The sequence below is a fragment of the Sturnira hondurensis genome, unplaced genomic scaffold (genome assembly GCF_014824575.4).
Source record: "Sturnira hondurensis isolate 20B ecotype Veracruz unplaced genomic scaffold, ASM1482457v3 Scaffold0005279, whole genome shotgun sequence".
NCBI lineage: Eukaryota > Metazoa > Chordata > Mammalia > Chiroptera > Phyllostomidae > Sturnira > Sturnira hondurensis.
This window is the reverse complement of record NW_028077910.1, coordinates 3,282,684-3,299,564: the sequence shown is the minus strand read 5'-3', so window position 1 is coordinate 3,299,564 and position 16,881 is coordinate 3,282,684. Positions and strand designations below refer to the sequence as shown.

At 36.1% G+C, this 16,881-nt stretch overlaps 1 protein-coding gene across 2 annotated transcripts in view; it reads left to right on the top strand.

Annotated features, from left to right (window-relative positions):
* NAALADL2 (N-acetylated alpha-linked acidic dipeptidase like 2) overlaps window positions 1-16,881 on the top strand; it is a 926,327-nt gene that overhangs the window by 273,245 nt on the left and 636,201 nt on the right. For both annotated transcript variants that reach the window (XM_037046503.1, XM_037046502.1), the window contains exon 2: window positions 5,376-5,877. In XM_037046503.1, the coding sequence (XP_036902398.1) occupies window positions 5,384-5,877 (494 nt within the window). In that variant the 5' untranslated portion in view covers window positions 5,376-5,383. The remainder of the gene's footprint in view (window positions 1-5,375; window positions 5,878-16,881) is intronic.

Below are 16,881 nucleotides of genomic sequence, written 5' to 3'. Positions count from 1 at the left end.
AAACAGTTAGTGTTTTAAACCGTGTGGCCTTCTGGATGGAGTGATACAGTCCCCTGCTGTCCCTTTTGTCCTGTCGGAGAGTGAATCCGCCCTTTGCCCGGCTTCTCCAGTCGGTAGATGCTCCCTGTTTGTCAGTGACTAGCCTCTTGCTTATCAGACCAACTATTCTGCTATCTCAGTGTAGATTGGAGCCAGAGTAGTGATGCTGGTAATTTGGATATGCCAAAGAGAAGTTGTAAATTGCTTCCTTTAAGTGAAAAAGTGAAAGCTCTTGACTTAAAAAGGAAAACAATTATAAATGCTGAGGTTGCTAAGATGTTTGGTAAGAATGAATTTTTCATCAAATTGTGAAGAAGGGAAAAAAAACATGCTAGTTTTTCTATTGTGCCTCAGAACTGCAAAAGTTATGACCACAATGCATGATAAATGTGTCATGAAGATTGAAACAGTACTAAATTTGTGGGTGGAGATGTTTATGGACATTTTTCAGAAATAAAATTTTTGAGAGAGAATATAATCACATATCTTTTATTACAGGATTGTGTTATAATTACTCTAGTTTATTATTAATTATTGTAATATTTTACTGTGTCTAATTTAAAAATTAAGCTTTATAATATGTATAGAGAAAAACAGTATACATAGATTATTAGACTACATGAGGTTTCAGGCAACTCTTTGAGGTCTTGGAATTATCCCCTACAAATAAAGGAGAACGACTCTACATAAAAAATAAATGTTTTAGTATATTGAATTTCCAAATAGTTTAGCCTTTGGCGTGGACTTGGTTGGGGGGAGCTAACTTAAATAAATAAGATACGCAGAAAACATGAATAATATATTCAACTTTTTCTAACAATTTCTCTTTATGAGAAAGACCAATGGTATAATATAGACCATAAAGATGTTTCAGATATTTCTATTTTTAAAAAATGCCACAAGTTTCTATGACCTGGCCTACACAAAAGTACTTATGTTATAGAAATAGATTCATGTAGAGGATTCTAAAATCTTTTTTTAATTACTCCTGTGGAATAGCTGTAAAATAATATGACAGTATAAATTAAATGAACCTTTCATGTCAGTAATAGAAAATATATGAAGGTCAAATGGCATAAAATAAGATATCTTAAGCATGCTGATTTTGCTGGATTTCTTTTTATAACACAACATTTTTCCTGTACTTGGGAACTGAAATATTCTGGTACACTAAGTTACACTAAGACTTTGTTACACTAAGAAATGTATGTGTCATTTCCTAGTCTCACAGGGCATAGGCATTTTAGTGAAAACTGTGCTCTTTATGGGACCCAGAGGATAATTTGTTCTGACTCAATATTAAATGTTATCAAAGTTGTATTAACTTTTAGTGGATTCTCTTTTTTAAACTATTTTATTTATTTATTTATTTTTAGAGAGAGGGGAAGGGAAGGAGAAAGAGTGGGAAAGAAACATCAATGTATGGTTGCCTCTCATGTGTCCCCCACTGGGGAGCTGGCCTGCAACCCAGGCATGTGCCCTGCCTGGGAATCGAACCAGCAGCCCTTTGCTTCACAGGCCTGTGCTCAATCCACTGAGCTACACCAGCCAGGGATTTTTAGTGGATTCTTAATCAGTGTTATTTTGAGGGATTTCATTTTAGATAGATTGATTACATGAAACAGAAAGTGAGGGCAGAGATCTTTATGTCATATTCTCGCAAAAGCTATCCTCTTGTCCATAAGGCAAGATAATGTAAATAAATAGATATATGTGTGTGAATATGTATATGCATATTATATACTTAAAATTCTTCAGTGTACATGTGATCAACATTGATTTCCATGGCAATTTTCCTGAAATACTTTGGACTTTGTTACACTAAGTGGTTCCATCTGCCTTTGACCCAGATACCGCTTTCCTGGAATGCAGAATTTAGTGAAAACTTGTCAATGTGTAATGAGTTCGGAGTGGTGGTGAGGATGTCAGGCAGCTATCTATCATAATGAGGAGTTAATATCTGTATCTGCATTACAATTTAATTGATGGCTCTGACTGATATTTGAAAAGCGTTAAATTGCTGATGTGCCAGTGATGGAATGCCTATTGTCAGGGTAGGAGTGAAAACTGTGCCTCGTCCCTGCAGTTGGCTTTTAAGCGATTTGCAGAGAAATGACTGAGTGTTTGTACTAGAGGTCAGAATTAGAGATCTCACATTTTAGTAGTAGCTCCTAGGGGTCAAGTGTTCCTCCAACATAAACTATATTCTATAATTAAATCTTTGAAAACACTTTGGAGAAAGAGACCTTGATTCATTAAAATGAGAGGGAAAAAAATCTAAGAAAAAACATCGGGGCAGTGTTTCAGTAAATTAATCAATAATGCATGAACTGAACAGTCAAAGAAGAAAATATTATAATATTATGTTAAGATAGCAGGGATTTATTGATGTTTAAACCAAACAGGAAAAAATTGACTAGTACTAAGAAATTGCACTATTCTATAATGTATGTTAAAATACTTTGAATTTTAACAAATTGGGGTATTTGTCAAAGGGGGTATTTAAGTATTTAAAAGTTTACCACTGAGTTTTCAGTCTTGTAATTTTATAAAAGTGCTTTAGCGTTTAAAAATGAGTACCCAAATATTCTGTTAAGACTCTCTCAGTCTTAACAGAATCACTTAATTTTATTTTTATTTTTATTTTTTTCACTTAATTTTATTTTTAGAGAGACAGGAAGGGGAGGAGAAAGAGAGGGAGAGAAGCATCAATGTGGGGTTGCCTCTCACATGGCCCCCTACCGGGGACCCGGCCAGCAACCCAGGCATATGTCCTGACTGGGAATCGAACCACAACCCTTTGGTTCACAGCCCTTTGTGTTCAATCCACCAAGCTACACCAGCCACAGTAGAATCACTTAATTTTAGAACTCAGTCTCCACTTCTAGAATATGACAGGGTTTGAATCATTAACCTTAGAGAGTTCTACTTCCATCAGGTTTCCTCCATCCTCTATCTCCCCTTCCCTCCTCCTCCTATTTCTTTTTAACCAAGTATGATTTGGGTTCTTCATCCATCAGTTATTGCAGCATCTCCTAACCAAACTGAATAAGTATCACTAACTCCATATGTTACTCCCTTTCTCTGCTTGTCTTGATGTGACCAAAGACAAAATTCAAATGCTGCATTTTTTTAATCATTTTGGAAACTAGGCCAAGTAGAAGGGAGGCAGGGCAGGAAAGGGGGCAGGAAAGGGAGAAGGATGCAAAAGGGTCTGCAGAATCATTTCTGAGGCTGTCCTCTCATATATAGTGCTAAATAAATACCTGCATGATATGGTGGCATGTCGTGTGGTGTTTTTTAAAATATTTTAGTCTCCACATATAGACTAAATGTGAAAAAAAATCAAACAACCTAATAACTGTGTGTCTCTGTGTGTGTTGTACATGAGTATTAGGTAACCTCCTTCTTTTCTCCACAATATCTTAAAGAATTATGTAATTTTTTCTGCATTATTGAATTTCTTATAATAATCCTTGACAGTTGTCCCTCCTCTACTAGTAGAATTTTTTTTTTTGACTCATGTAGCCTTCAGTGCTTGTGTTAGGTTCACTCTCTCTGATAATCCTAATGACAACACTATGAGATTTATGTGATTATCATGTCCATTTCACAGATGAATACTCTGAGTTGCAGACAATGAAGCCCTTTGTCTAAGATCACATTCCTTACTATTTCCCCTAAATTTCTGGCCTAGGTGCTGTATCTTTAGCTACATCATACTACTCTGGGTTTTTCAGACAGTGCACACATCATGTGTTCTCATTCTTCTGTGTGCTTATAGATTTCCCCCTGCTGGGATGCCCTCCACTCACACTGCCGCTGGTCCGCCCTGGTTAACGCCTTCTCTTTTGTCAAAAGTTTCTTAGAGGTCATTTGGGAAATCCTTTCCCATTTTCTCTGTAGAATCAGTCAAACCTGAATCGCCCTTACATTTTTAAATTTTCACTCAGTTTTTTATTTATCTTTCTCTCTGATTGGGTTAATCCCTTCCTGAGTACTAGAAGCCTATCCCAGTACCTGCCACATATTAGATTCTCATTTTACTGACTCAACTCCAGCCAGGCAGGTAAATGTATATCCTAGTTTGTAGGGTAGTAGATGAGAATCTAGTCAGAATTACAAAATATTTGATTATGTTTGAACTTTTTAAAACATTCAGAACATTTTAATTCATATGAGCTTCTACCAGCCTGGATTGGAGCTGTGCATAATTCCACTCTCCTTTATCATGTCCCTATTTGTATCTTTTTTATTAGAGTTCATTTGTCAAAAACTGGCTGTTAGGCAATTGGCTAATCAGTTGTCAGGTGAGCTCTGTTCTTTACCCACAGTGGGGCACATAGAAAAATCATAAAACATAGTAAGGGACCTTAAATTCCAGCTGGGGAGACATATCCAATACACAGAAAATTTAGTTATAAATACTCTTAATCTGCAACCATAACACATCAGTGGGTTACTGAATACAGACTGAAGACCACTTGTAGTTAATTAGCCTAGTTATCCTAATACCACACTGCAGGATACAGCAAACAGTCATCCAAAACTGTGTTGGGGAGAAAAAACTCCATCTGCCATTGCTATAGCAAGGTTATGAAACCAAATTCTCCTAGCCTGGCAAAAGGCTTCCTTTTTGGATGGATGCCAGCCCAGACTTTTATTTAAAGTTGAATGAGTTAAGCCTATTCATGTCATTAATTGCATGGAATATCTTGGTCGTCTGGGGTAGCCTTAAATTTTTCTAGTCCTTTTCATTTCTTACAATGATGTAATGTGCCATATCTTGCTTCTTGTATTTCTGTAGAGTTGCTACTTTATTTAGTTTATCTGCCTATTCTTATTCTGAATTTGATTTCAAAATTAGCTCTTGCAGAGTAAATTATCCCACAGTCTTTTATTTTTCCCCTTAACCTACCAAATAGTAGTTGTATTGCTTCTGTCCTTTTTTTCTTCCTTAAAATTGATTGTGAACATGAATAAGCTTAAATTTTGCCTTCATTGTACTGCATTATCCTCAATACAGCTGTGCATTTGTGACTTATTCTCCCAAGCTTTGAAGGTTAATGGTGTGTGTGCATGTACATGCATGTATTTTGAGTTCTCATAAACTTTTCCACCAAGTACCTTATTTTATGTTCGATCTTCTTTTCCTATAGTAACATTAGTAGAAAAAGATAATTATATGTGATTTTTCTGTAGGGGCAATGCATTTCTGCTGATTATAATCACTGAAATTTTATGGACACATAATATGGTTTATTGTTTTGTTTTCACCATGGAGGTTTTCTTTGTCGTTTCTTAAAAAAAAAACTGTACTTCTCTCATTTTCACAGGTAAAAAGATGGCCTACCAAAAGGTCCATGCAGATCAAAGAGCTCCAGGACATTCACAGTACTTAGACAATGATGACCTTCAAGCCACTGCCCTTGACTTAGAGTGGGACATGGAAAAGGAACTGGAGGAGCCTGGTTTTGACCAGTTCCAGCTAGACAGTGCTGAGCATCAGAACCTGGAGAATTCAGAGACTGCAGACCTCAATCTTGATTCTGTTCAGCCAGCAACTTCACCCAAAGGCAGGTTCCAGCGACTTCAAGAAGAGACTGACTATGCTACCCGTTACACAAGATCTGCACCAAACAGCAACCACCGCAACTTTTGCCGCCTATTGAAAATACTTTGCACAGCCATCATTTTATTTATTTTTGGCATTTTGATAGGCTATTATGCACATGAGAATTGCCCTTCAAATGCTACTCCTTCAGGAACACTTGATCATCAGTTATATGAAGAGATTCTCAAGACAATCCAAGCAGAAGATATTAAGAAAAATTTCAGGTAGGTAGAGAAAAAATGGATGTTGGTGGGAGGTTTCACCTGGGAAAGATGTGTTAGTGAGTATCCAGCAGGTAATTTTGCCATAGTTCAAGAGTAATCTTGCAAACCCAGAGACATAATTTACCAGCACGTTCTTCACAGAGGGGGTTCATATTTTCAGATTTATGATAGCATAATGCAAATTTATGATACTGTTTTATTAATGTATAATAAGAACAATGACTACTGTGAAGACTAAAACACATGAGCCAGTGCATTTTTTCCATCTTGGGAAGCCCAAGTAAGTCAAATCAAGATGCAAAGACTGCTGGATATTCGTGTAATAAAAACTAAGGTATTGGCCATATGATTGAATTTTTAATGACCTCAGAATAAAACAAACCTGATTTATGTGCAGAAATGATTGCCTCTATTCAGGAGCTAAGATAAACGCTGGTAGTCTTTGTTCTCCTGCATTCCTGAGCTTCCCAGCGAGCACATTTGTATTGGAACATTGGTTTCTAGATAGCAAACAATTCTAAAAACCCATCTCTCTTGAAGTTAAGTTTGCATATGACTTGCTGCACCATGATGTGTTGTTTTTTAAGTTAATGATAAGAAAATATTATTTATCAGGCTTTAATCTGACCTCTTTGAAAAATCTTCACTGATGTCACATAATCAGTGGTAACTTGAACATTTTATTGTCTGATATGTTGCTGACATATATGTTGTGGTAGAATGTTCCTTAGTTTACCTATTCAGTGAAGTGAGGAACTGGAAGGGGAAGATTAGATATTGGTTTCCATATGCATTTTCTGTAATTGCTGAGAAGAGAAAGTTCTAGGAGAATCATGCAGATGTTATTTTTTTAGATGGATGAAGAAGAGGATTACTTTCCAAGGATATTGTTTCTGGACTGCACTGACTTATTACAGCCAAGATATTGACATGCATTCATTTCTAGAGATTGTCTAGGGAGCATGTCCACTGAAAATGCATTGTTTAATCTATGTGCTGAGATATTACTTGTATTGATGTTGGCGAACTATAATTTTCTTCCAGAAGGTCACACTTGAGTTACTAGTGGGAATTTGTTTCCTACACTTTTCTGTGTCTGATACCCACTGTTGTATAAGCAATTTTTACCACATAGTATGCAAATAACACTTTCTATGGTGTTCCCTAATGTAAAATTGTTTATATTGAATTGAGCTGAAAATAGCCATTGTCTTATAATGAGTGATTCTGTCAATCAGGATGCAACCAGGAAAAGAGAAAGCTCACTGAAGATATAAAGCAGAGGGAATTTAAGTAAGATAATTATTCTATCAGTGACAAAAAACTGAGAAGCTAATCTGGGACACTGAGGTAGCCCAGAGATTAACAATAAAATGAAGTCATTACTAAACCTAGGCTGGTGAGACAAAGATTCAGAGTAACTTGGTGGAAATTGAGCATTCTGCATACACAAGTATAAGCATGTGGGGGGTGGGGCAGGGCAGTGTGGAGGGAGTACTGTGTAGCCTTAGCCAGAGACACCACTGAAGACAGAGAGAATAAGAAAAACCACAGGCTTTCCCATCCTCCTTCCTCGCTGTGTCCCACCAGTTGTCCTGCTGACTGAACCCTGCAGGAAGGCTGCTGACTCAGAGACTGTGAAACTCATCCTTGAGGGCTCAGCTTAACTGGGCAAGGAGTCTGTATAAAATAGAGTGCAAGGATGATATTAAAAGAGGGAGGGAGGGAGGAAGGGGGGAGAGAGAGAGAGAACAGAACTCTATGACACTGTGTCAACTGTAACTGCACTGTGGACATTCATTATACTACAGAAGTATCTTCTACAAAAGGATCAGTGTCTTCTTAATTTTAAGAATAATTATGTTTTTACTGAGAAACTTCTTAGTTTTTAATTTATGGACACAGTGATTCTCATAACCTAACCTGCTTCCCTTTTACTTTGTTTTTTAGCAAGTTCAGAGTCATATTTGTATTGAAATAATAAGGAACTTAATAGCATGCATTCCGTATATCAACTAGCTGACAACTTCATTTTCTCTCCTTGTATTTCTTGGCTTTTTTGCTTTACTTATTTTCTTCACCATTATAATTATCTTTAAAAAGTGACTCATGTTCTGTTTTCACATCGGGTGTTGGTTTTAAGTTTAAAATGAATAATTAAGTTTAAAAAAATATTACTGTCCTTAGAATAAGAGTTGCAGGACAATAAGACTTTTATGCTCCTCTTAAACTCAAACATCAACAACATATGTATTTCAAATCTAGCTACAGAAACCTAATCACTGACTGTGATACTTCCAGGCAGCATTTAGTGGTTGGATGCAGTGCAGATTCAAAATTATGGTCTGACAAATAGCCAGGTTTTCTTCCTAGTGCAATGATAGATTTTTTCCTTAAAAAAATATGTTTGGTACAAATATGTTTACAGTAAGTTTCTTCAAAAAACATTTTCTCATCCAAAAGCAATTACTCTCAGATCTTAATAATAACCACATGCCAAACTATGACTTCCTGCATTTACTAAGTCATCATAACATTAACTATACGTCACAAGTTTCTACTGTTATTTTCCATCGATTTATGATCAGTTTTGGCTCTCCATGGCCAACTATTTTGTTCATCAATTGCTATCCCTTTTTTTTTATTGGATCTCCATTTTTGCCCATGCTCTAAAGCTATGTTAGTTCTTGCAAAAACATCCTAAAAGTTGTAAAATATAAAATACATGTTTAATAGAGTAGGCTACAGATTCCATGAAGGACTGGATCAAATCTTTACCCACCATTAGACTTCTATTGTATAACAAGCATAAAATAAGTATTTTTTGAAGTGAGGAAAAATGCATAGATAAGTGAGAAACAGACTTGTGTTTGTTTCTCACTTACATTATAAATTTTAAAATTCCATTGCTTACTATTTTGATTTTTCATATAATTGCATTTAAAAGTTATGAACATAATTCTTATTTGGAATGTAATTATAAAATACTATTTTCTATTATATAATTATGTGATAACCAGAGGCTATGCAATATCCTGTTTTTAAATAAATGAAAAGTCATGTATAACCAGATACTTAAAAAAATGTGAAAGTTGATGTCTAAGTTGAAGACAATTGATAATACTTTCAAATTAATTTCAGCATGCAGAACTTGAATTTTAAAGAAAGAATAAAACCCTGAGATGATCACCCAGTTGTAGCCTATGAGAGATAGGAGGAACTAAAAAAAGAGTGAAAAAAGAGGATTTGGGGAGACGTGTACTAGTGGTGTTGTAGGTCTCGATCTTTTCTCGTGGAGGAATCCTGGAGTCCTACAGAAAGAAGGTTTAGTAGAACTACTTGGAAAAATTTGATAGCACTTCATGCAGAGTGTGTGACTCCCAAATGAGAAATCTAAGTGGTAAGACTTGAACTGGCTAGTTGCTGATGAATATTCAGCTAACAACTCCTGCTAGATTCAGAGAACAGCATCCTAGTTTGTGAGAGTATAAAGTCAAAACACTGTGCTCCCATTTTTGTGTGTTTTCAAGTCTGTTTCAATCTTGGCAGTGTCAGGAACTCTGAGGAATTGTAGAAACAGAAAGCAAATAAAAACTGATTCTTTTTCTGTTTTTGACTCCAAGGTTCCCAATCTAGAGAGAGTCAAAAAGTGGGAGACAGTTTCAAGTTCTGACTCTTAAATGACACTGATCACTTTAGGGTATAATCCCAGCTGTGGAATTGCTGAGTCAAAAGGCAGTTCCATTTTTAATTTTCTGAGGAACTTCCATACTGTTTTCCACAGTGGCTGCACCAGTCTGCATTCCCACCAGCGGTGCACTAGGGTTTCCCTTTCTCCATAACCGCACTAGCAGTTTTGTTGGTTATGATGGCCATTCTGACCAATGTGAAGTGGTATCTCATTGTATCTCTCTGATGGCTAGTGATGCTTAGCATCCTTTCATATATCTCTGGGACCTCTGTGTGTCCTCCTTAGAGAAGTGTCTGTTCAGGTCCTTCACTCATTTTTTAATTGGATTTTTTGTCTTCCTGGAGTGGAGTCATTCATGTAATTTCTTTAAATATTTTGGAGACCAAACCCTTGTCTGAGATATCATTGGTAAATACATTTTCCCATATCTTTAGTTCCCTTTTTATTTTCCTGATGGTTTCTTTACCCATGCAGAAGCTTTTTATTTCGACGAATCCCCATTTGTTTATTTTTTCCTTTTTCTCTCTTGCTTTTGGGGACATATCAGTGAAAATATTGCTACATGAAATATCTGAGATTTTCCTACTTATGTTCTCCTCTAGGACTTTTTATAGTATTGAGACTTGTTTTAAGTCTTTTATCCACCTTGAGTTTATTTTTGTGTATGGTATAAGTTGGTGATTGAGTTTCATTTTTTTGCATGTAGCTGTCTAGCTCTCCCACCATCATTTGCTGAAGAGGCTATTTTTATTCCATGTTATGCTTCTGCCCCCTTTGAAGAGTATTAATTGACCATAGAGGCATGGGTTTGTTTCTGGCCTCTCCATTCTCTTCCATTGATCTGTGGGTCTGTTCTTAAGCCAGTACCAGACTGTTTTTTTACTACTGTGACCTTGTAATATAGTTTGGTATCAGGTATGGTGATCCCTCCTACTTTGTTCCTCTTTCTCAAAATCGCTGTGGCTATTCAGGGTTGTTTATGATTCCATATACACTAAGTAAAATGAGCCAGGTGGTGAAAGACAAATACTGTAGGATCTCACCTATTAGCAGAAACTAATCAACAAAACAAGCAAGCAAAATGTAATCAGAGACATTGAAATAGAGAACAAACTGATAGTAACCAGAGGGGGGGGAGGGGAGGGATAATGGGGGAAAATAGGGGAAGGGCCTTCGAGGAACATGTATGAAGGACACATGGACAAAGCCAAAGGGGTAGGTTTGAGGGTGGGAGGCAGGTATGGGTGAGGCAAGGGGACATCGTGGGGGTGGGGAAAAGGGAGACAACTGTACTTTAACAACAATAAAAAAACATTAAAAAATAGGACTTATTTAATATATGCTTTTGGTGCCTTCATAGAGTAACAACTTAATAATTTATGTTTATTGTAAACTTCAAAGAGGAAACTAGCCTTACACAATAATCTATGAAGAATAATTATTAATTTTATTGGGTTTTAAGATATGGCATCTGTGGTCAATCAGGTTCAAGGACCTTCATAGCCATAGTCCTCTGATTTTCACCTAAGTGTTGAACAACAAGGTGACTTAACTCCCTTTCCATCTGACTCCTTTCTGTTTGCCCTGTAGTTTCTCCTTCTGATACCAACTGCTGTATGTGTGACTCAGTAGGTTTTTTGTCCAATTACTATTCCCAATAAAGAAATATGATTATTATTCTTTGCAGGCCAGGGATGTTTGTGACTCTGTCAAATGCTTATCCTTAGTCTAAACAGCTTTAGCCAGTGGGATGCTCATCAGCATGTATAAAACAGACTTAAGTAAGACTAGAGAGAGAGCACTTTAACTTGGAAGAAATTAAATGAGACGGGCCAAATGTTTAATTACTATTATATGATAAAGTCACCAATCCTTTATATTGTTAAATGAATGACACTTATGTGTGTGTGTGTGTGTGTGTGTGTGTGTATACACAGGTAATAAAATCATAAACACATTTTTGAAATGGAATTTTTTGTTCTTGATTATTCTATTACAGTTTTCCCAATTTTTCCCCCTTTGCCCTCCTCCCAGCCCCCCTCCCCGCTCCCACAATCAATCCCCACACCATTGTCTATCTATGTCCATGGGTTATTCATATATGTTCTTTGACTAATTCCTTCCCCTCTTTCAACCTTAAACATATTGCTGAACAGAGTAAAGTATATTGAAAATGTCAGTATTTGTTAGCAAATAGAACATTATAGTAATAAAATATTTGAAGTGGATGAACCAATGAAGTTAAGTATATTTTTGAATGCAGGAATATACTGCCTTTTGATAGCCGTAAATGCTATGAAAATAATGAGAAGAAAAGGAGATAGTGTGTTAGACCTTAATTATGATTAATATGGTATCTTATTTTTTAGTGGGAAGAGCATTATTATTTTTCTTGAAAGTACAAGCCATACAGAAAGTTGCAGAGAGTAAAGTAATTCTACCACCCATAATTCTACCACCTTCTTTTATCATTTTCTTTCGATATTTGCCTGTCAATCAGCAAAATTGTATTATGCTGTGTAGATTGTTTTGCTATCTGCTTTAGAATTATTCTCATTTACAATATCATTAGAACTATTTTTCAAGCCAATAAATATAGGTTAAATCATTAAATAAATGAACAGTTGGTGTTCCACTATATAGACATCATGAATTTATTTAACTTGTTCCTTATAAATGGACATTTAGGTTGTCTGTACAAATACTATTTTATATAGTCTCGGTGAGCTTATTTAATTATTCCCTTCTAATAAATTCCTGGAATATGTCACAAATTCAGGAAGTTAGAATTTGTTTAGCTTCTCAACTCATATTACTTAAGTGCCTTTTAGGGCCACTAGCCTTTCAGGTTCTCATTATTTTTTGTTTTGATTGGCCAAAGATGATGTTAGCAAACCTTTATATATTAATTGACCATTTGTTTTTCATTATGCATATATGAACTACTTTTTTTCATTATTTTATCAGTGTTCAAGTACAGTTGTCTGCCTTTTCCTCCCACCAGTTTCCCCCACCCCAGCCATCCCCACCTCACTTCCCTGATTCCACCCCCTTTTGGTTTTGTCCACATGTTCTTTATAGTTGTTCCTGAAAATCCTTTACCCTTTTCCCCCATGATCCCCTCCCACCTTCCCTTTTGTCTGTTTGTGTGAATTACTTTTAAAGTGTGTTTCTCGTGACTTTGATAGGTTCTTTCTCATGGCCTTTACAGACTCAGAAAAAAAATACTGTAATAGTAGAATATTCCACTACTTTATGTATGGTAATCCATCTTTCCAGATTTTATTTAGAAAACACATTTTATTTGTTAAAGTAAACAATTAAACCATACAATAAAATCTCTAGGGATTTATCTGTGTTTAATTGTCTACCTTATTTGGGCAGGAGAAAGTTTTTTTAGTCATTATCTGGTTTGGTATGGTAATTAAGCATGAATTAAGTTATACTGTAACATGATTTTTATAAACATTAAAAATACCATATTTTCTTATCTAGTATTTAACTCTTTACAACGTTTAGGAAACATTATAAATTATCTTTATCAGGACCTTGATGAATGAAACCTTATATGTCTAGATAGACAACATTCAATATTGTTTTAGATATGGGCATATTTTAATAATTCCTTAAAATTAATAGAGAACAGGCTGACAGTGACCAGAGGGAAGAGGGGAGGGAATTTCAGGGGAAATAGGGGAGGGATTTAGAGGGACATATATAAAGGATACATGGACAACAACTGAGAAGGGTGGAAATGGGAGGGAGAGGGGAGCACGGGGGGTGGGATGGAATGGGAGTAATAGACAGAAAACTGTACTTGAAAAATAATTAAATTAAAAAATATATTTAAAAATAATAAAAAAGATTATCATAAAAAATTAATTGAAATGAATTCTCAAATAAAATGTATTTTGTCTTCTGAAATAATACTTTTAAAGATGGATTTCTTCTTCTCCCTGTTTTCCTCTTTTATTTCTTTTTTCTCTGCTTCCTCCCCTTCACTTCTTTTAGCAATGGGAGTATATTTCATAATCACACGTTTAACTTGAGTGGTACACTTTGCATTTCCAACGAAACCTTGCCATTGGCACTGTTTAGTTAGGTTACCTGGCTTTAATGACATGAAACTAAAGGAATGACAAATTTGTTTCATACTTTATGCCACTTTCTGTTTTATGTCCCCTTCATGTCTACGATAACCCTAGCGCTCTTTTTCACTGTGTTCAGATCTGGCCACAGAATCCTTCTCAACCAGCACTGCTGGAAGCTTTTACTAATTGATTAGAAGTACACAAAATGTTTTGTACTGTTATCTCTATACTGGATCACATTCTTGTCCTATGCTTTCCCCGTTCTGGATTCCCTCTTAAGTATTAGTTTATTTGCAGGTAGGATGGATTTCTCTCCTCTGTAGAGGGCACGGCCCTACTTTTACCAAATAACTGCACCAAGAACCCTAGACTGATGGCTTCCCTTCTTGCCAAGGAGACCAAACTCTCAGGACCCTACGTGTTAGCGTCTACTATGGTTTTATGATTCTTCTTGAACTAAGTTGGTCACCTGAAAGAAGGAAGTCTCTGTTCAAGCTGTCTAGAAATAAAACATGTAATTTGCTCTAAATGTAATTAAATCTTTGTTTGCCTGCCCTAATTTACCATCCCTTGACCTAAGAAAGTAAACAGTGTTTTGCTCCTCTGCCCTGTTCTTTTAACCCAGACACTAGACATGTTTACTTGTTATAGTAGTATCGTCTCTCCTGTGCTCACAGTCTCTTCACTCATTTCCTCTTCCTCTTTCCCCGTCTTTGACTCTTGTTTCCCTTCTTCTATTCAACAACTGCGATGCTCCTTTTACCAAGGAATATACAACCATCTAGCTTTTTATTCAAGAAAGCTGACAGCTACACGATCTCTCCAGTCTTAATGGGAGAGGCATGGGTGTCATGGCTTAGAGAGAAACTAGCTGTGGAGTCCCTGGGTTCCTGGAGACCCATGGACTGCTTTATATTTATCAGAACACTATAAAGACTCCTTTAGTATACATAATTATTTACTCCTCGGATACCGCAGAAGTGAGTTTTCTGCTTTTACAATTCTATGCACATGTGGGGCTTGATGATGGTGATGCCATCAACAACTGTTCTTCTCCAGTCTTCAGCTGTACTTCGGAGCCATCTCTCTGTTCTTCCTGTCTTGTGTATTTATTTTTCATCGTTTCCTCTACCCTTCATGTCTTTTGAGAGTGGGAAGTTTTGGAGAAATGAAGGCAATGAAGCAACTGGCATTTTAATTGGAGAAAAAGATATAAATGTACAGCAAAAAGACACATAATTCAATTTATACAAATGAAAATAGAATAAATTTGACAGTAATGGAGTGGTGGTTTCTAAAGGAAGTAATTATCTATTCTATTATTGATATCTTCAGATAACAAATGGACATTATCTTGAATTTAATCACAAAAGAAATACATAGGATGAGATTTATTTAATTACGCATAGTATTTTATTACTCTAGCTTTTGGACAAAACATCTGCTTCACCTAGGGTTTCTCAGTATTATGCTGAATGACATTAATTCTCTTAACTGATTGGATCAACTCACAGATAAGAACTTAGCCCTTCCAATTCTTAGGCATTTGGCCAGAACAAGATCAGAACCCAACAACAGGGTGAATGAGGATTGATGATGGAGGGACCTTTGACTGCAATGACATTCTCAATCCTGACCTGTTCACACTGTGCATCCTCTGAGGCCTAACTCAGGTGCCTACTCCTCCGTGATGCTCTTTGACCTCTCACCAGTGAAGTTCTCTTACTCTTTCCTTGCAGCTCTCAGTACTTCATTTTCTCTCTCTCCATTGGCATGAATCACTTCCTCCTTTGCCGTGGAGAGGGAAGACTGGGTCTGACAAGGCACTTGAGTGTGATAGTATGAAGACACTAAGTAGATCTTCACTGAAGGATAGAATAGAATGAACCCAGAACGCAGACCTTCTTGATAAAGGCTTCACTTCTACATAGATTATCAGTTATTTTTAAAAGAAAAAGAATGTGCAGATGGCCCCCAACTTGTAATGGTTTGACTTAGAATATTTTTGTCTTTATGATGGTGAAAAAGCAATACACATATGTTAGCAAGAATACTGCAAATGTTGAATTTTAATTTGTTTCCAGGCTAGCAATATATTTTACAATTCTGTCTCATGGTGCTGGGCAGCAGCAGTAAGATTACTTTGCTTAACTGTAGGGTAAAATAAATGTTCTCAGTGTGTTTGAGGTAATCTAAGCTAAGCTATGACACTCAGTAGGTTAGGTGCATTAAATGCATTTTCTACTTATAATATTTTCAACTTATGATGGATTTATCAAGATGTAACCCCATTAAAAATCTAAGAGCACTGGTATACTTTTAGTTATTCATGTATATTGTTGAGATTTGAAATGAAAGTCATACATATATATTACACATATAACACACATTTGATTTTTGAACATATTTTATCTATATTTTCATAGCATGTACTAAGATAGTTGATTTTGAAGGTAAAGGATTTTCTTTTCCTTGCATAAACATGAGCTGAATGTCTACTACATTTCCTGTTTAAAGATACCCTGTTTAACCTATTTGGTATTCCCTTTCCATACAGAAAATGTGAAAGTGAAAATTTTACAAATGGATATTTCCATGATCATAGGTTTTATGAAGGTACAACATAGATCACATCACAGATATGTTTATGCCCTGCCATTTCAGGAAGAGGTTGTTTCAGTTTACGTTCTGCTCTACCCAAAGGCTTGACTTGCTTTCTTCCTTCTCAATAATCAAGTAAATTTAAAGAATGTACTTGGTCTCTCCCTCTCTCTTCATTCTTTCTCTTTGCCCCTAAATCTCCACCCCCCACATTCATACACAAATTATTTTGTGTATGAAATTTATATACTGAGATTCATTTATATACTTTCCTAGAAAGCACATTTGTTTTTCTTTTTTTTTTCACCGCCTTTACTGAGAGAAGGGAGAGAAGGTGGGGAGAGAGAGAGAGACATCAATGTGAAAGAGACATCAGTTGGTTGTCTCCCGTATGTCCCCCGACCAGGGACCAAACCCACAATCTAAGTTTGTGCCCTCACCTGACTGGGGATCAAACCTATAACCTTTGGGTTTGTGGGATGACTCTCCAACCAACTGAGCCACACCAGCCATGGCACATTGCTTTCCCTTAATCATTTCACCAAATATATCTTATGTAAAACATCAGGACTGAGTTGTTAAGAATTGTTAAGAATCAGAAAAAACTCCATACTGTTTTCC